Genomic DNA, 20201 nt, shown 5'->3' with positions numbered 1-20201 from the left:
TAAGCAGGTACAGGTAGGCAGGTATAGATTGGTACAGTATGTAAGCAGGTATGTATGGGTAGATGGGTACTGTATGCATGTATATGAGCGTTATGCTCGTGGCAGACGAGGGCTGAAATAGGGTTTCTGGACCCCCAGTACTTCCACCAGGCCAGTGGCGTTATTTCCCAAACGGTGTCTGGATCCCGGGCGTGGTCAGTCGGTCAGCGTACCTTGAGAAGGGAGTACTGGCAGCTGGCGATGACCAGGCAGAACTGGAACACCCAGATGTCCCTGAAGAACCCTCGGAGCAGCAGAAGGAACCCCAGGAAAGCCACCAGGCTGGCCAGCAGAACCGCAAACACGTTCTCCCCCACACCGCGGTTCCTGCCAAGCAACACGCACACACACACACACACACACACACACACACACACGCCAGAGCCATCAGTACACAGTATCCCTACACACACCCCGCTGAACTACGGGTCCAGCACCACAACAGACAGCAGTGTCTCTATCTTTCTATCTATCTATCTATCTCCATCCATCCATCCATCCATCCATCCATCCATCTATCCTCCCTCCCTCCCTCCCTCCCTCCCTCCCTCCCTCCCTCCATTCCTCCATCCTCCCTCCATCCATCCATCCACCCTAATTAACCCTTGACCCCAGTCAAACTCCTATACATGGCAAACAGATCTTGAGTCTTCACCAGAGGTGAATATAGTATTATTAGATACTTTTGTGCAAAGCTCTTTATGGATGAAATGCGTTATGATGCCTGGTCATCTAGGGTGCGCCCACCTGTCCAGCAGCGCCAGCAGGGCCAGCCGGTCGTACCGGACCCTCAGCCACCGGCCCGGCAGAACCCAGAAGCGGTAGTACTGCTTGGGCTTGGCCTTCTCCTCGATCATCAGCGTGTTCTCCTGGGACTCGTGGAGGGACTCGTGGTCCAGGTCGAACTGCGGAGGCAACGAGAGACGAGACGTTTCGCTCAGCAAGGTTCGTTGTTCAGACAGAAAGAGACACCAGGGTTTTTCCTGCATAGAGGGGTTTATGGCGCCCAAAGAGATTTTAGCCAGAGCCAAAGGAAAATCACTAGTGCCAAAATGCTAAAAATTTAGAAGAGAAATAGCAATTCAAATCCTCTCTAAATGTGTTTGATAGCTTGTTTCAAGTGCAGCCCATCCCTCTTTCTTGCATTATCCATGGTTTGGACCACTAGTAATCAAGATCATTAAGACAGGTTATCAGTATCTTAAACATTTTGTCTTCATATCCATTTTGTGTCATGTCAGGAGATTTCCTGCGATTGAAAAGTGAGCTCAGTCAGAACGACAGCGAAGAATATAGGTCTATATATGCTGGTAGAATATAGGCCTATATACGCTGGTAGAATATAGGTCTATATATGCTGGTAGAATATAGGTCTATATACGCTGGTAGAATATAGGTCTATATATATATGCTGGTAGAATATAGGTCTATATATATATGCTGGTAGAATATAGGTCTATATATGCTGGTAGAATATAGGTCTATATACACTGGTAGAATATAGGTCTATATATGCTGGTAGAATATAGGTCTATATACGCTGGTAGAATATAGGTCTATATATGCTGGTAGAATATAGGTCTATATATGCTGGTAGAATATAGGTCTATATATGCTGGTAGAATATAGGTCTATATACGCTGGTAGAATATAGGTCTATATATGCTGGTAGAATATAGGTCTATATACGCTGGTAGAATATAGGTCTATATATGCTGGTAGAATATAGGTCTATATATGCTGGTAGAATATAGGTCTATATACGCTGGTAGAATATAGGTCTATATGTGCTGGTAGAATATAGGTCTATATACGCTGGTAGAATATAGGTCTATATACGCTGGTAGAGTATAGGTCTATATACGCTGGTAGAATATAGGTCTATATACGCTGGTAGAATATAGGTCTATATATGCTGGTAGAGTATAGGTCTATATATGCTGGTAGAATATAGGTCTATATATGCTGGTAGAATATAGGTCTATATATGCTGGTAGAATATAGGTCTATATATGCTGGTAGAATATAGGTCTATATATGCTGGTAGAATATAGGTCTATATATGCTGGTAGAATATAGGTCTATATATGCTGGTAGAATATAGGTCTATATATGCTGGTAGAATATAGGTCTATATATGCTGGTAGAGTATAGGTCTATATATGCTGGTAGAATATAGGTCTATATACGCTGGTAGAATATAGGTCTATATATGCTGGTAGAATATAGGCCTATATACGCTGGTAGAATATAGGTCTATATATGCTGGTAGAATATAGGTCTATATACGCTGGTAGAATATAGGTCTATATATGCTGGTAGAATATAGGTCTATATATGCTGGTAGAGTATAGGTCTATATATGCTGGTAGAATATAGGTCTATATATGCTGGTAGAATATAGGTCTATATATGCTGGTAGAATATAGGTCTATATATGCTGGTAGAATATATGACTATATACGCTGGTAGAATATAGGTCTATATATGCTGGTAGAATATAGGTCTATATATGCTGGTAGAATATAGGTCTATATATGCTGGTAGAATATAGGTCTATATACGCTGGTAGAATATAGGTCTATATATGCTGGTAGAATATAGGTCTATATATGCTGGTAGAATATAGGTCTATATATGCTGGTAGAGTATAGGACTATATACGCTGGTAGAATATAGGTCTATATATGCTGGTAGAATATAGGTCTATATATGCTGGTAGAATATAGGTCTATATATGCTGGTAGAATATAGGTCTATATATGCTGGTAGAATATAGGTCTATATATGCTGGTAGAATATAGGTCTATATACGCTGGTAGAATATAGGTCTATATATGCTGGTAGAATATAGGTCTATAAACGCTGGTAGAATATAGGTCTATATATGCTGGTAGAATATAGGTCTATATACGCTGGTAGAATATAGGTCTATATACGCTGGTAGAATATAGGTCTATATATGCTGGTAGAATATAGGTCTATATATGCTGGTAGAATATAGGTCTATATATGCTGGTAGAATATAGGCCTCTATACACTGGTAGAATATAGGTCTATATATGCTGGTAGAATATAGGTCTATATACGCTGGTAGAATATAGGTCTATATATGCTGGTAGAGTATAGGTCTATATATGCTGGTAGAGTATAGGTCTATATACGCTGGTAGAATATAGGTCTATATATGCTGGTAGAATATAGGTCTATATATGCTGGTAGAATATAGGTCTATATATGCTGGTAGAATATAGGTCTATATATGCTGGTAGAATATAGGTCTATATATGCTGGTAGAATATAGGTCTATATATGCTGGTAGAATATAGGTCTATATATGCTGGTAGAATATAGGTCTATATATGCTGGTAGAATATAGGTCTATATATGCTGGTAGAATATAGGCCTCTATACGCTGGTAGAATATAGGTCTATATATGCTGGTAGAGTATAGGTCTATATATGCTGGTAGAATATAGGCCTCTATACGCTGGTAGAATATAGGTCTATATATGCTGGTAGAATATAGGTCTATATACGCTGGTAGAATATAGGTCTATATACGCTGGTAGAGTATAGGTCTATATACGCTGGTAGAATATAGGTCTATATATGCTGGTAGAATATAGGTCTATATATGCTGGTAGAATATAGGTCTATATATGCTGGTAGAATATAGGTCTATATATGCTGGTAGAATATAGGTCTATATATGCTGGTAGAATATAGGTCTATATATGCTGGTAGAATATAGGTCTATATATGCTGGTAGAATATAGGTCTATATATGCTGGTAGAATATAGGCCTCTATACGCTGGTAGAATATAGGTCTATATATGCTGGTAGAGTATAGGTCTATATATGCTGGTAGAATATAGGCCTCTATACGCTGGTAGAATATAGGTCTATATATGCTGGTAGAATATAGGTCTATATACGCTGGTAGAATATAGGTCTATATACGCTGGTAGGCTACTCGGGATAAAACTGAGGTTTCCCCAAAAAGTGCATGCGCATCACCCCCCAAAGAGCCATCCTGATCCAGGGGAACCCCTGAACACAAGCTACTGGGGTCCTGGGTTCAGGGGAAGGAGACGGGGCGTAGTGCGGCCGGCGGGGGGAGGTGAAACTCGGGCTCCTTACCTCAGGCATCTCCAGGGGCACCCTGCGAACCTGCATGCCCTGCAGGACCACGGGGCGGGGCTGGAGCATGGACATCGCCGCCGCCCCCTCTGGGACCTCCGTGGAGGTGAAGCTGGACGACTGGGACTGTCTCTCTCGCTCCCTGGGGGGGGGGGGGGGCACAGGGGTGTGAATTAAACATCTTACTTGGTTAGGTTTAGATTTCAAAGAACACGCTGAGTGGTCGGTCAAGCTGGTTTCAAACAAAGACAATAAGTTTATTCTGTTACGATTTGCAAGTCGGACTCGAACACAGGAAGTGAATCCAGGCAAGAGTGAGTGACTGGGGAACGAAAGAGATAGTTTATAACGTGAAAAAGGAAGTGACACAGTTTCAGGATGAAGAGGACAGGGAAGTGATGTCACACAGGGAAGAATTTGTAGTTTTAACAGACTGATTCTAGAGGAACGAACTACAAAGTTAGAACAACAGTCAAGTAGGAAAACAAAACACTTTGGTGAGACTTGAATTTCATTCACTGGGGTCAGCCGGCTAACAACCTCCGCTTAGTCAGCGTCCAAGCTGAGAGCCGAGGGCTCGTAACGACGGGGTCAGATACGACTGTGACACGATGCTCGTCTTCCTGCCGTACGACTGATCTTGAGAATGAGGAGCAAATGTTTCAAACAGGAAGTCAAAAAATGACATTACGCGACTGAAAACAGTCACTACTCACTGGACAGGGTCCTCATAACCTCCTCCTGCAGGTCCAAACGTGTACGACCTCTTCACTCCTGTTACAGAGCAACAACAACAACAACAACATCAACAACATCAACAACATCAACAACATCAACAACATGAATGGACTGCATGCATTGTAAACTAGGACAGAATCATTTGCAGTGCACATGTAAACAGATTAACCTTTGACCCTAGTCCAACTCTATCCATGGTAATAAACCAATCAGGAGTCTTGATTAATACGGCTCTATAAAGTGTGTGAGCCAAGGGGCCGGCTTCTCCCCGTGTTCAAGCTGTACCAAACGCCTCCTCCGAGGACGGCCCCGCCCTGTAGCCCCGCCCTGTAGCCCCGCCCTGTAGCCCCGGCGCTCTCGCTCACCGCTCTCGTCGAAGAAGTAGTGCACGGCGCCCTCGGAGGTGTCGTCGAAGGTGGAGGCCTCGTGCACGCCGCTGCGCGGGAGCAGCAGGGAGGAGGCGAACTGCAGGGCGGAGGGCAGCGTGCGGGCGCGGGAGTGAGAGGAGGTGCGGGCGCGCTGGAGATCCTGCAGGCTGGGGGGGGAGCCCATGGTGGATGGCGGGGGCGTGGGGTTGCTGCCGGCGTTGTGTCTCCTGCGGATGGCCTGGGTCCTCTTCACGCTGCTGACCGAGTCGCGCTTGCCCCCCTCCTCGGGCGCCAGAGCTGGGGAGGGACAGGAGAGCACACGTTCACGCCAGGGTGAGCGGCCTCAGGCCTTGCGCATAAAATATAACCACCTCACACTTTTCTGGGTTGAAAATAGTTCAAATTCGTGCTGGCTATTATAATATATATATATATATATATATATATATATACACACACACACACACACACACCGGTATACTAGAGTATACAGTATAGTAGAGTATACAGTAAACATAAAACCAGACTGCATCATCACAACTAAATGGGCAGAACTGCTGAGAAAAAGTGCAGAGATGATCTCTCAGACAGGCAGGCGGCCCGGAGCTCTCCACAAGCTGGGTCTGAGCTGGACCTGGGCTGGACCTGACCTGGGTCTGAGCTGGGTCTGAGCTGGGTCTGAGCTGGGCCTGAGCTGGGTCTGAGCTGGGTCTGAGCTGGGTCTGAACTGGGTCTGAACTGGGTCTGAACTGGGTCTGAGCTGGGTCTGAGCTGGGTCTGAACTGGGTCTGAACTGGGTCTGAACTGGGTCTGAACTGGGTCTGAGCTGGGTCTGACCTGGACCTGAGCTGGGTCTGGGCTGGGCCTGAGCTGGGTCTGGGCTGGGTCTGAGCTGGACCTGAGCTGGGTCTGAGCTGGGTCTGAGCTGGGTCTGAGCTGGGTCTGAGCTGGACCTGAACTGGGTCTGAGCTGGGTCTGACCTGGACCTGAGCTGGGTCTGAGCTGGGTCTGAGCTGGGTCTGAGCTGGACCTGAACTGGGTCTGAGCTGGACCTGAGCTGGACCTGAGCTGGACCTGAGCTGGGTCTGGGCTGGGTCTGATCTGGGTCTGAGCTGGACCTGAGCTGGGTCTGAGCTGGGTCTGGGCTGGGCCTGAGCTGGGCCTGAGCTGGGTCTGAGCTGGGTCTGAGCTGGGCCTGAGCTGGGTCTGAGCTGGGTCTGAGCTGGGTCTGAGCTGGGTCTGACCTGGACCTGAACTGGGTCTGATCTGGGTCTGATCTGGGTCTGAGCTGGGCCTGAGCTGGGTCTGAGCTGGGTCTGAGCCGGGTGTGACCACACAGCCTGGTCTAACCCGGCAGACGTCAGAATTCTACGTTTGTCCATCGCCTCCAAACGTCATTTCTTGACGGCATCATACAGTTTTAAACGTCGGCAGACGACGTGGGAGAGGCCTATGTTTTTGATTGGTTGTTGTCAATAGTTTGGTGGTTGGTTGTTCACATTAGAACACGTGATGGAAGAGGGGTATAAACTTGCGAGCGCTTATGAGGGTGGGTTGGGTGGGTCAAACAACTTTGGTGAGACAACACCGAGTGCAAAACTAGCTGGCGAAACTAGCAAACAAGACTACTAGCTAGCCAACTAGCTCACATTCTTACTGTCATTATTATTAGCTAGCATTAGCTACTGTTCTTATAGCTCGTGTTCTAACGTGGACACAGGGATCAGGCTAATTTATGAAACTGGACCCAGGAGTGGAGCTACTCGGACGGCGCTTAGTGGGCGTGCTCCGCATATCTCAGTACCCCTGCGCGGGCGCCAGGCCTGGAGGCATGCGGGCACGCAGGGGAACTGCTCAATGCTCGCTGCCCGAGCGCCTCCATGCATGTACGTTATTTGCATCATTTGTATGATGCCGTCTAGAAATGACGTTTGGAGGCGATGGACAAACATCGAATTCTGACATCTGCCGGGTGAGACCAGTTTGGACCACAACCTCACTAGGGCCTGGACAGCCTGGTTCTACAGCCTAGTTCTACAGCCTGGTTCTACAGCCTGGTTCTACAGCCTGGTTCTACAGCCTGGTTCTACAGCCTGGTTCTACACAGCTCATACTAAAGTCATCATTCAAGAGCATTACAGCGTCATCTTATGATGAATCATACGGTGGTTATCGGTCTTTAGAGAGACGTGCCGCAGGTCTCACCTCCCCCGACTGCTCCCTCCTCCGCCAGCTCGCCGGCCCTCCAGCCGGTCTGGTTCCCGGCCCAGGAGCCCCCCAGGGAGTCCAGCCGGTGGTGGTGGGTGCCGGGGCAGACGCACACGTGGACGGAGCGGTCCTCCAGGTCCGACTTGGAGACGGTGAGGGTGGGGCGGGCGGGGGCGGAGGACGAGGGCTGCAGGGAGGCGGCGTTGGCGTGGCCCCCCCCGGCGCCATCCATGCTCAGCACCCTGGCGTGCGTCTTGGCGCTGGCCGTGCTGGCCGACCGCTGGGCGGCGCCTCGCGGGTGGGAGGGCCCGGCGGCCTCGGGCGCCTCCCCCTCCGCCCCGGGGGCGGGCGGCTGGGCGGCGGAGGGGGGCGGGGCCGCGGCGACGGCGAGGTCCGGGGAGTAGCAGGAGGTGGAGGAGCTGGAGTCGTCGTCGTCGTCGGAGCTGAAGCGGTGCTGAGATCCCAGGCTGGACCCGGCGCTCATGTCGCTGCCGTCGTCCTCGTCGCTGGAGTCCTCGAACAGGCTCTCGCTGTAGGCCTTGCCCCCGAGACGGCTGCGCACGGGGATGTAGTCTCTGTGCTGCCCGCGGTTGTGGTGGTGGTGGTGGTGGCGCCCGTAGGAGCCGCAGTCGAAGCTGCTGTTCCCCCCGGCCCCGCCCCTCTTGCGCGGGGCTTTCCGGCGGCCGGGCCGGTGGCCCACGCTGCTTCCCCGGGTCCGGAGCAGCTTCAGGTCCTTGGGCCGGACCACCTGCTGGGTCTGGACCTGCAGGGAGGGCTGCTCCGCCAGCAGGAAGGGCGCGGAGGAGACGGGGAGGGTGGGCTCGGAGCACACCAGCCCCAGGGCCAGCCCCGAGGGCGCCGAGCTAGCCTGCCGCGGCGGGGGGAGGGGGGGCAGCGGGACCCTCCGCTCCGGATCGCAGGCCTCCGATTGGCTGCTGCTGGAGGGGGAGGAGTCCGGGAGGTGCGGCGGCGGGGGCTGTGTGACGTCGGCGGGGACCGGGGGGAGGTCCTCGCCCTCGACCAGCGTCCTGTCCAGCCCCTGGCCCACGGAGAGCTCTCTGGACGGCGAGCGCAGCAGCACGCTGTCCGACAGGTTGTCGGTGTCGCTGCCGTCTTGCGGCGGTCCCGGGTCTCCGCCGGCGTGCGGGGGCGGGGCCGCGGAGGAGAAGGGGGCGGGGCCCGGGGCGGCCGGGCGGGGCAGGCTCAGCGAGGGGCTCTCCAGCTGCGTGGAGTCCGTCTTCTCGCTGCGGTAGCTGCTGACGGTGCTGAGGGTCTCGCGGTCGGTGGCGACCCCGCCCGCGCTGAAGCAGCTGTCCACGGAGCCGGCGGCCAGGGCCACGCCGCTGCGGCTGCCGGGGTGCTCCGTCCCGGGGGCGAAGGTCACGGGGTCGAGGCCCAGGCCCAGGAGGTTCTCGCTCAGCTCCTCGCTCAGGCTGCTCTTGATGAGGGGGCTAAGGGGGGCGTCGCCCAGGCTGGCGGACTCGGGGCCCAGCGGGGAGTAGGCCCTCGCCCCGCCCTCCCCGGGGCCGCGCCCCAGCAGCCCCCCCTCCACCTCCCCGAACTGCTCCTTGTCCCCTCCGTCCTCCTGACTGGAGGGCGAGGGGGGGATGGAGGGGCACTCCCCAGGGTGCAGGCCCCCGTACCCCCCGGATAACCTGGATGACCCCATGACCCCTGGGAAGTCCCCGGCTAGAGCAGCCGCCAGACAGGACTGGACCAGACTAGCAGCCCCTGGGGGGGGAGAGAGGGAGAGGGAGGGAGAGAGAGAGAGAGAGGGAGGGAGAGAGAGGGAGGGAGGGAGAGAGAGAGAGAGAGAGAGAGAGAGAGGGAGAGGGAGGGGAGAGAGAGGGAGAGGGAGGGAGGGAGGGAGGGAGAGAGAGGGAGAGGGAGGGAGGGAGGGAGGGAGGGAGAGAGAGGGAGGGAGAGAGAGGGAGAGAGAGAGAGAGAGGGAGGGAGAGAGAGAGAGGGAGAGAGAGAGAGGGAGAGAGAGAGATATCAGCACACACAAGCCTAATCATCTTCAAGCGTGCGGTAGCAAGCCGGTGGCGGTCTTACTGATGGTGTCTTGTGAGCTGTGGCGGAGGATGTCCCTGTGAGCCGTCACTATCAGGTTGTTGCTGCCCTGCTGTCGAATCAGCTCCTTAATATCTGAGGAAGAGACCAGAGGAAGACGTCAGGGACACAAACCCAGGAGGTGGGATTCAAACGCGGCCCCAAGTCCTGTGCTCCTGCCTGGTGATTGAAGAGCAGGGGTCTGGATCACACTGATGCGTATTTGCAAGGCTACGTATTCGACGTGAAAATACGATTTGTGATTACATGGCCGTTTTGGGTTCAGTTTCCAGAAAAATCTGTTCACACGAACACGCCTGAAAATGCATATTACACCATCATTAACGCCCACAAGGTGTTGATTTGTGGTACTTCATGGATGCAAGCTGCCGTTAAACACCAGTGAAGAAGATGATTCACTAGGATGTGGCTAGACGGGATTCAGCTACGCTCTGTGGAGAAGTTAGTTCCCATAAACGCAGACCGGTCAACCCCTGACCCCAACCCTAACCCTAACCTAACCCTAACCTTAACCCTAACCTAACCCTAACCTTAACCCTAAGGTGTGTCAACATACCGAGCATCCTCATACCTGCCCAGTCTGTTCTTATACGTGTGTGTGTGTGTGTGTGTGTGTCAGCTAATTAATCATGCTCTGTCATTGAATTTGCCTTAACGTGCTACTGGCTTCTTCTCCTTCTTTATAGTACTGTTTTGTTTTACATTGCTTTGAATTGTTTATTTATTTGTTTGTTTTTTACGTCCGGTAGAAACAGGACGTAATGGAAAGGAGAAAAATGTACGCTTTTTTTCGGCGAATACGCATTCGTTTGATCCAGGCCTGAGAGTGAGTGAGTGAGTGAGTGAGTGAGTTCCTGGTGAGTGAGTGAGTGAGTGAGTGAGTGAGTGAGTGAGTGAGTGAGTGAGTGAGTGAGTGAGTGAGTGAGTGTGTGTGTGTGTGAGTGAGTGAGTGAGTGAGTGAGTGAGTGGGTGGGTGGGTGAGTGAGTGAGTGAGTGAGTGTAGAAAGTGCCAGGTGTTTTACCCTTAGTCCCTCCGGTGTCGTCGAGCTGGGGCAGAAACTCCTGGTTGAAAAAGGCCAAACAAACAGTGAGAGACTTCATTTCAAAGGGATCAAATGAAAGCTACCTGCAGGATGTAATAGAAGCAGGAGGTGGACAGAGCAGAGCTAGAGCCTAGAGCTGAGCTAGAGCCTAGAGCTGAGCTAGAGCTGAGCTAGAGCCTAGAGCTAGCAGGTATGGATTCCAGAGCAGAGCATTGAAGTGAAGGGTGCAGCTTCCTCACCGACACCTGGTTCAGACCGAACAGGGAGTGCTGGGAGCTGCAGCGGACGGGAGGCGTCGAGTTGACCTTCCTGAACACGGTCATCTCCACACCAACATTACTGTCCCTGTTGAGGGGGGGGGACATGAGAAACCGTGCTCCTCTTATCTGGACACGTCTGAGGAACAAATCAACACTTGGTGGTTTTCACCGTTACCATGAAAAATGTATTGGGTCTACATATAGGGTGCATTTCTAAAAGGGATTCAAACACTGATTGGTTTTGATATGTTTTGACAATAACGGACATGTCTAGTAGTCACATGTGATATTGGGGATGCCTCCTTTGTTAATAATGTATATAGTATTAGGGCTGGGTTTAAAAAATCGATTCATTGATTCTGAATCGATTCTCAATCAAATGATTCAGAATCGATTCATGAATCCCAAAATCGATCTTTTATTTAATTAATGAATGAATAAATGAAGGAATGAATAGTTCATTCATTCATTCAATGATTCATTAATTTTTGGAAATCAGTATCGATACCCAGCCCTAGTATTGATGTGTTGCATAACTTGGCAGTCATGTAATTAAGGTTACAGCTAAAAAAAACAAAACAGGTTTTAGTAACACTAACCGAATCGATATTGAATCGAATCGTGATAATCGATTCTGAACCTTGTGAATCCAAATCGAATCTTGAAATTCGACTCGATAACCAGCCCTATATAGTGTGTATGCATGTACGCATGCATCCATCTATCAGCCTGTACCTGTGCTGATTCCCATCATGGGCTCCAGACCCGTCATCCCCCTCCTCCACCCTCGGGGCGTCGGCGGTGAGCGAGGCCTGCCTCTTCTCCACGATCTCCCCGCGGTCAAACATGGCGTGGAGACGGAAGTTCACGGCCTTTATGGCGGTGAAGAAGGCGGCCACCACAGCACAGTACACACCTGCCACCACCAGGCTGGGGGGCAGAGCCTGAGGTGGGACACGGCGGGTCAGAGAGGGAGGGGCGGGGGGCGAGAGGGAGGGGCGGGGGTCAGAGAGGGAGGGGCGGGGGGCGAGAGGGAGAACGACAATATGAGAGGAAGTGTATCCAAATCCAATCCAACTTTATTTATAGAGCACATTTCAAAACAACAGGGCTGACCCAAAGTGCTTTACATCAATCAAACACAGAAACACAGTAGCAGATACCAGAAAAATAAGAAAAAACAATAAAACAATACGTGAAAAGATGTGGATCAATACTTGGTTTTAAAACGCCAGGGAGAAATGATGTGTTTTAAGGCGGGATTTAAACAGGCAGGGTAGCGGCCAACCCAATATGGGGGGGGAACTCATTCCAGAGTTTGGGGGCTGCTACAGAACAAGGCTCTGTCCCTTTGAATGTGTGAGAGAGATAAGATAAGAGACTGGGTGAAAGGAGAACAGGTCCAACAACAAAGGGTGGGACTACTTATGACGCAAACACATCAACCTCGCTGTAATCAGTAAAGGAATGTGCAACGATAACATCAGCAACAGCGTCCAACACACATACATGGCATGTCTTCTTTCTGAAGCATAGTCGGAATTCTGCAAATTTTGTTCCGTTAAATGACCCGGTTCATTCATGTAAGAGCCTCACACACTGTACACTGTACCTCACACACTGTACACTGTACCTCACACACTGTACCGGCCTGGCGTGTGCGTACTCACCATGTACAGCAGGAACGGGAAGGCCAGGAGGAATATCCACAGGTAGAGGTGGAAGCAGTTTGAGAACGTACTCTGATGGGGGTCCACATACCAGCCTCCTGTGAGCGAAGCCCACACACCCTGACGCAATATCTGGAGGGCTTGGGAACCCATCTTCCCCCTCGGACGCGTCAAGCCAGGGTTGCAGTACGTCCTCTAGGGCTGTAGCTCCAAACTGTCCAGTTGTAGCCACCTTGTCACGTGTCACATTGACGGTGACAAGTTCATTTGTCAGTCCAAGGCTTTTTCATCCAGAAGGACAGTCCAACTGCAGTCTTGGTTACGCAGGACGTCTTGCATGTTCCAGTGCCAGGCTGCTGAGGCGGTTCTCTGTGCGGTTCTTGCCCCAATCTGATCCTGGTTTTGTAATCTGGCGAGTGGCTTTTTGGCACACCGGTGACCCAATGACTACACAACAATATTCATCTGGAAGAGAGATCACAACTGCTGTGTTTGGTTCCCTCACACATCTCCTGTATTTAGAGTCACACTTGAGTGAAATCCCTGATATCATCCTTCAGAGTTATCCCTAATACCATCCTTCAGACTAAGACAAAGTCCCACTAACTGAGTCCACTGGTTTCATAAAATGTCTTGAGAGCTAATCCATACCTTATGCCTCGATATTGAACAGACCTAGATATCATCACTGTAGGGTAAACCTGAGGTGGCAATCAGCATCACGTTATTCAGACAACTAACATTATTCAGACAACTATGGTGGGAAGGAAAACTTGACTGCTTAGTAATTCACCTGGCTATATCTGTAGCTAGCTAGTATGATAGTAGAATAGTAACATTAGTTAATGTTCCAAGAATCCCACATGCTACAAGACTAGCTAGACAGATAACTACCTTCAGACTACAATCCACCCAAGTTAACTATGATTGGGATATGCATTTATGGAGGTAATATCAGCTAGCATGCTATCTCAGCTGGTCCTTAGTGAGCTAGCCGAGACAGATGGACACACACTTCCATCCATGCACACCACCAAGCCATCTGTGAGCTGGAGACACTGTTGACACTTGGTTAGCACTAGCCCAGCTAACTAGCCCAGCTAACTAGCCCAGCTAACTAGCCCAGCTCACTAGCTACAGACAGAGAACTAGCCCAGCTAACTAGCCCAGCTAACTAGCCCAGCTAACTAGCTACAGACAGAGAACTAGCCCAGCTAACTAGCTACAGACACTAGCCCAGCTAACTAGCTACAGACACTAGCCCAGCTAACTAGCTACAGACACTAGCCCAGCTAACTAGCTACAGACACTAGCCCAGCTCACTAGCCCAGCTAACTAGCCCAGCTCACTAGCTACAGACACTAGCCCAGCTCACTAGCCCAGCTCACTAGCCCAGCTCACTAGCTACAGACACTAGCCCAGCTAACTAGCCCAGCTCACTAGCCCAGCTCACTAGCTACAGACACTAGCCCAGCTCACTAGCTACAGACACTAGCCCAGCTCACTAGCTACAGACACTAGCCCAGCTCACTAGCCCAGCTCACTAGCTACAGACACTAGCCCAGCTCACTAGCTACAGACACTAGCCCAGCTCAGTGGCCAGCTCACTAGCCCAGCTCACTAGCCCAGCTCACTAGCTACAGACACTAGCCCAGCTCACTAGCCCAGCTCACTAGCCCAGCTCACTAGCTACAGACACTAGCCCAGCTAACTAGCCCAGCTCACTAGCTACAGACACTAGCCCAGCTCACTAGCCCAGCTCACTAGCCCAGCTCACTAGCTACAGACACTAGCCCAGCTAACTAGCCCAGCTCACTAGCCCAGCTCACTAGCCCAGCTGACTAGCTACAGACACTAGCCCAGCTCACTAGCCCAGCTAACCAGCTACAGACACTAGCCCAGCTCACTAGCCCAGCTCACTAGCCCAGCTCACTAGCCCAGCTCACTAGCTACAGACAGAGCAAACACACACTTAAATCATGGTTCATCCTGTGGGTTTCATGGTTTAACCTGTTCACTGTAGTAAGGCTGTGGCATCCATCACATCTAGTCCCTGTTTGTATCTAGGGTTAGGGTTAATCACATCTAGTCCCTGTTTGTATCCTGGCTGCCTTTCATGCTAGGCTAACTGTTAGCTTAGCTCAGCTAGCACACATGAACACTGCTCTATCAAGAAGCCCATATATATATATACCTCAGTAACGTGATGTTAGCACGTTTAAATGAGCTGAGCCAGGCCACACATCTTAATATATATATTAATAGCAGCTAGATAACTATGGCTAGCTTACCAGTCAGCTAACCCCTTTACCAGTCATCTAGCTAGCTAAATCAAGTATATACTAGCTAGCTAGTCCACTAAATTAGCTGAGCTAGGCCACACACATCAACATAAAATAGTTAATAATAATATATTAATAGCAGCTAGATAACTATGGCTAGCTCAAGTCAGCTAACCCCTTTAGCAGTCATCTAGCTAGCTACATCAAGTATGCAAGTATGCTTGCTAGCTAGCTAGACCACTAGCCAACGACCGTTACGACTAACCAGGTAGCTACAGGTTAACTCACTGATTAACACATCGGCTAGCTAACTAGCTGGGAAGCTACACTAGTTTATGAATAGTTAAAGATCCCCTTAGCTAAGCATCCCTCGTCCCTTCCGTGTTCACTAGTAGGATCTGATCTGGGATGTTTTCTTACCGCTGCTGCTTGGTTTAGCCTCCTAGCTAGCCTCGGCTAACCAGCTAGCTAGCTGACCCGGAAGCGAACACTCACTCACAGGAAGTAGATATCATTTGTTTTTGCGTTTTCTCTTTCATCTAAGTGAGATAGTCACTTGTTCCTTTATCATAAACACGCAAACTACCCCCCCCCTTTTATTATTGAATGTGAATGTTCCTGTTGTAGTTGTAAGGAGAAAAAAAAAGCAGCATTAAGAAGTCAAGTGAAGTCAGACGGGAAGTCAGAGAAAGATTGGTTTCCATGACAACCGTGGAAAGTGATCATGTTCATGTCTGATTTTTTTATTTTTATTTTTATTTTTATTTTTATAAATCTTTATTAATCAAGGTACAAAACAGTACAAATTAGCAACAATCAATCAATACAAAGAATGAAATAAAACAAATTTAAAAATAATACAAGAGCCAGGGTACATATATCAAATCTTTCACACAAACAAATCAAAGAAGGTGCACAAACTCACTGTCTTCGTAGCCTTCTGTTCATGTCTGATATGATGAGCGGGATCAGTCAGTTAATGACCTCATGATGAGTGGTTTGGACTGACATCCATCTAGAGGTTCCCACTACTCTGGACTTCGACAACTCTAACGTCTTGATAGACATTTGAAGATCATTTAATAATGATGATGGGAAAACTTAGAACCCATTCGATTTTGGAGTGGATCCGAATCACGGAGCAGATCCACGACGTAAAACAACATTTTGAGCGAAGCCAGGTCCCTGTGTGGGGGGCGCTAGAGACATGTTGTTTGGACTAGGGGGTGCATGGGGGACAGCCCGGAGTGCACCAAACAGCCCCACACCAGCTCTGACCTGAGGGGGGCGCCACTGAGCCAGCACCCGGATGCCCATTCACCTCCATTCATTTGGACTTGTGTCATGGCATCAACTGCTTTGGATTAGCTAATTAGGCTCGTAACTAGCTAGATTATTACTGTCCGTCCTGTCATATCTAGCTAGCTAAATGGGTTTATTGGTAATTTAATTTGGCTATGGAAAGTATTACCCTTACCCACACATTCTCCGCCTGGCCTTGGTGTAGGCTTTTCCTGCAGAGGGAGGAGCCTAGTAGCCTAGTAGCACTTCAATAATCCCCAAGGGAAGGAACTTAAAAAATAAGTATCACCTGCTTTAATGAAACCCTGATTTGAGCTGTAGCCTACTGTACATGCTGCGACATGCCTCATGGGTGGAGGTATGTGCTCTCTGAGCCACGTTTTCTAGCAACTTCTTCCAACTTAACAACATAGTCTAACCAAAATAATTCTGGATTCTTATTTTGCATTAACTGAAATGTTAACTGAACTGCACTGTCACCTCACAGCAGGAAGGTCCTGGGTTCGATTCCCAGGCTCGATCTCCCAGTGCTCACTCAGGTTCCCTAGAACCACACTATAAAAAACAAATATGGAGAAGAATAAATCACTCTTCAGTCCTATCCATGACCAGGACTTGGACTGAGCACTTGGACTTGGTCCCCGGAGGACACTGATGAGGCAGCCCACTGCTCCTGGCTCCCCTGGAGGAGGACGGCCCACTGCTCCTGACTCCCCCTGGAGGAGGACGGCCCACTGCTCCTGGCTCCCCTGGAGGAGGACGGCCCACTGCTCCTGACTCCCCTGGAGGAGGACGGCCCACTGCTCCTGACTCCCCTGGAGGAGGACGGCCCACTGCTCCTGACCCCCCTGGAGGAGGACGGCCCACTGCTCCTGACTCCCCTGGAGGAGGACGGCCCACTGCTCCTGGCTGCTCCTGGAGGAGGACGGCCCACTGCTCCTGACTCCCCTGGAGGAGGACGGCCCACTGCTCCTGACTCCCCTGGAGGAGGACGGCCCACTGCTCCTGACTCCCCTGGAGGAGGACGGCCCACTGCTCCTGACTCCCCTGGAGGAGGACGGCCCACTGCTCCTGACTCCCCTGGAGGAGGACGGCCCACTGCTCCTGACTGTCCCTGGAGGAGTGGGCCGACTGCTCCTGACTGTCCCTGGAGGAGGACGGCCCACTGCTCCTGACTCTCCTGGAGGAGGACGGCCCACTGCTCCTGACTCCCCTGGAGGAGGACGGCCCACTGCTCCTGACTCCCCTGGAGGAGAACGGCCCACTGCTCCTGACTGCTCCTGGAGGCGGACGGCCCACTGCTCCTGACTCCCCTGGAGGAGGACAGCTGGTGTGGGTCAAATGTAGAGGACACATTCCACCTGACCGCTGAAGAGCTGATGAGTTTACTGTCTGAATAATTTGGTTAATTTCTAAATAATATTTAGTTAGTTTACTTTATTTGATTAGTGAGACAAATGGCACCATCTACTGAGAGGAAATGGTCATAACGTTAGAAGCCAGGGCCATAGAGGATCTTGGTCCTGCCATAGCTATGCTAATAGCAGCAGACTATTTCTGCTGGTACAACCAAAGCTAATGACAAAGTTGCTCTTGTGCTCACTTAGGCCTATTCTATTTATACATCTAAACTACCACCACCTTTTCATGTGGCTTAATGGTATTTATAGATTGTAGGTAGTAGACTACTGTGTTTTGTCTAGTCTGGTGACATAACAGCTTTAGGCCTACTAGTTTTGTCCAGGGCAATAGCCTGATAAACAGATAAGATTAACTCCATCTGAATCAAAGCATACCACCCCAGTCTCCCCTCGCATAATGTTATGGGGGTAGTCAAGTTAGGTACCATTCCAGCTACACTGGCCCAAATGTATCAAAATTGGTCAGAGCAGGTACAGTAAGGATGACATTTGCATGGTACCACTAATACATGTATTTCAAACTTTATTTGAGGGTCATTCTCCTCTATTCTGCACACTAAACTTTCCTCCGGTTTTGACCAATTTTGCTCCAGCAAATTCTGGTGCTTGGTTTGTGACTCTCTCATACCAGCATAGGAAGTTCTGCAATCAGTTCTGAGCGTTTCCTGAATCTAGGTTAATATAAACCCTTTCTTTTAGAGTATTTGAGCACTTAATTTGAAATGTGCCGTTATTTATTTATGTCAAACGCGAAGTCATGTCATTGTAGTGGCTGTATCATTTCCAAATGAAGAGCAAGCCATACAGGATGTTGACACAATGAGCCCAGTGTATCTGTAAAGAAGACGCAACTCAAGAGCGTACAAAGTATATAACCAAGTGTATTCTCCCCTTTTGTCCATGTTCTGTACACATACGAGTCATTTCACAGGAACACTTTACAATATCAATGAGTGAAGACAGGAATATACTCTGAGCAGCCTATGTTAAATGGCACTTCATCAACATAAGAGGAAAATCACATAAATATGAAATGTTTCACATTTAAGTCAACAGAGAGAATGGCTACATAGCAGACACAGAGATGTTTTACATGAAATGAAGAATTTAAACACAGCTTCCTTCTAGCTTGTGTTTTAGGAATAATTTACATATAATCACTAACCTGCCCTAATGTAATGAGGGAAAAAAAACAATAATACCGAGGATGGCGTTGTAGTTGTGAGAGAACGTCTCATACCTGTGTATGGTGTAGAGAGATCTGTTTCTGATGGGAAGGCAACGTAAACATGTACTTTATTCAGCAGGAATGATAACAAGATATACATCGAAATATCAGAGAAATATCAATACAATTCACAAACTTTCAATAATTCATCTCACAGAATAGTCTTCATGGGTAGAAAAACCAGAGTCCATGTGCGGCTTGCTCTCAAAGGAAACAACGTCCATCCCTTGAGGAGATTATTTTTTTTAATACTGTTTGTTCCTTTTCAGTTTTTTCCATGTTATTTTTCAAGAAGGGGAAAAGAAAGAGAGCCAGCCTCTTAACACACACACACACGGTCGGCTGTGTTCTCCTCTCTGCAGGAACCACCAACAACACTTCTCCGTGTCCCAGATTCCATTCATATTCATTGTCTTTGTTCCCTCTCTTACGGGATGTGTTTGTTTTTGACGGTGACAACCACAGAGCAGAGCATCACTCACATGAAGTCTTTCACAGAGCAGAACATCACTCACATGAAGTCTTTCACAGAGCAGAGCATCACTCACATGAAGTCTTTCACAGAGCAGAGCATCACTCACATGAAGTCTTTCACAGAGCAGAACATCACTCACATGAAGTCTTTCACAGAGCAGAGCATCACTCACATGAAGTCTTTCACAGAGCAGAACATCACTCACATGAAGTCTTTTTAGCGCTTCATTTCCCCGCGTACTCAGGAAAACAAACACCTGGTGCTTATCCAATCCAAAGATGCCTATAGGCCTACTGTACATACATACAAACAAACAAACAATAATGTTTACAGAGCAATGTCTTTGCAACGGTAGCATGTCATTTTTAAAGATTGTTCTTTTTTTAAACTTCCTTCAGGATGGAATGGCACATTGATTTTGTAGATATCTCACACCAAAAAAGAGCAAATCTCATCCCTCCAGATACAAGGTTTGTTGGCTTAAGTCTGCTGTTGAATTGTGCGTTCGGGAGAGAAATACATCATGCTTAAAACATGGTTTATGATATTGCACCAGCAACATAGCACCATGGACAATCAGCGAGACAGACTGAGTGGTAGTTGGATAACAAAAATGGAAATCTGGAAATACAGTTTATGGATATGGCTTTCTTTGAATCTGGCTTGATCTACTTGGTTGATCTGTGCTTAACTACCATAATGACTACTGTTCCGTATCTACCATGCCTCTCCCACCATTAGGAGGACAGAGAGACGTGAGAGAGACCGACAGAGAGAGAGACCATGACGAGGTGACATCCATGCACACCTGGTCCTGTATAGTACAGTAACTCCGTGTTTACTCCACCATGTCAATACTCTAGATTGGGATACTATATACAAAGACAAAATGGTTAGATTAGTGAAAACCTTTGTGTTTGCATGGCCTATGAATGGTAATGAGTGATCGT

General features: G+C 49.1%; 1 protein-coding gene across 1 annotated transcript in view; it reads right to left on the bottom strand.

Moving 5' to 3' along the window:
• The window catches only part of LOC311318971 (pecanex-like protein 3), a gene marked incomplete at both ends in the record, with an annotated part of 18284 nt that extends 5588 nt beyond the window's left edge, over nt 1–12696 (bottom strand). The window contains 11 exons of the mRNA XM_084450405.1: nt 213–366; nt 787–944; nt 4184–4325; nt 4900–4957; nt 5287–5586; nt 7495–9228; nt 9553–9645; nt 10593–10632; nt 10853–10958; nt 11609–11817; nt 12544–12696. Of these exons, the coding sequence (XP_084306531.1) occupies nt 213–366; nt 787–944; nt 4184–4325; nt 4900–4957; nt 5287–5586; nt 7495–9228; nt 9553–9645; nt 10593–10632; nt 10853–10958; nt 11609–11817; nt 12544–12696 (3147 nt within the window). The remainder of the gene's footprint in view (nt 1–212; nt 367–786; nt 945–4183; nt 4326–4899; nt 4958–5286; nt 5587–7494; nt 9229–9552; nt 9646–10592; nt 10633–10852; nt 10959–11608; nt 11818–12543) is intronic.
• Between the last annotated feature and the right edge of the window lie 7505 nt (nt 12697–20201).

Source organism: Borostomias antarcticus (assembly GCF_949987555.1).
Source record: "Borostomias antarcticus genome assembly, chromosome: 15".
In the NCBI taxonomy this organism is placed as follows: domain Eukaryota; kingdom Metazoa; phylum Chordata; class Actinopteri; order Stomiiformes; family Stomiidae; genus Borostomias; species Borostomias antarcticus.
The sequence above is the reverse complement of the archived record's forward strand: the minus strand, read 5'-3'. Positions and strand labels throughout refer to the sequence as shown.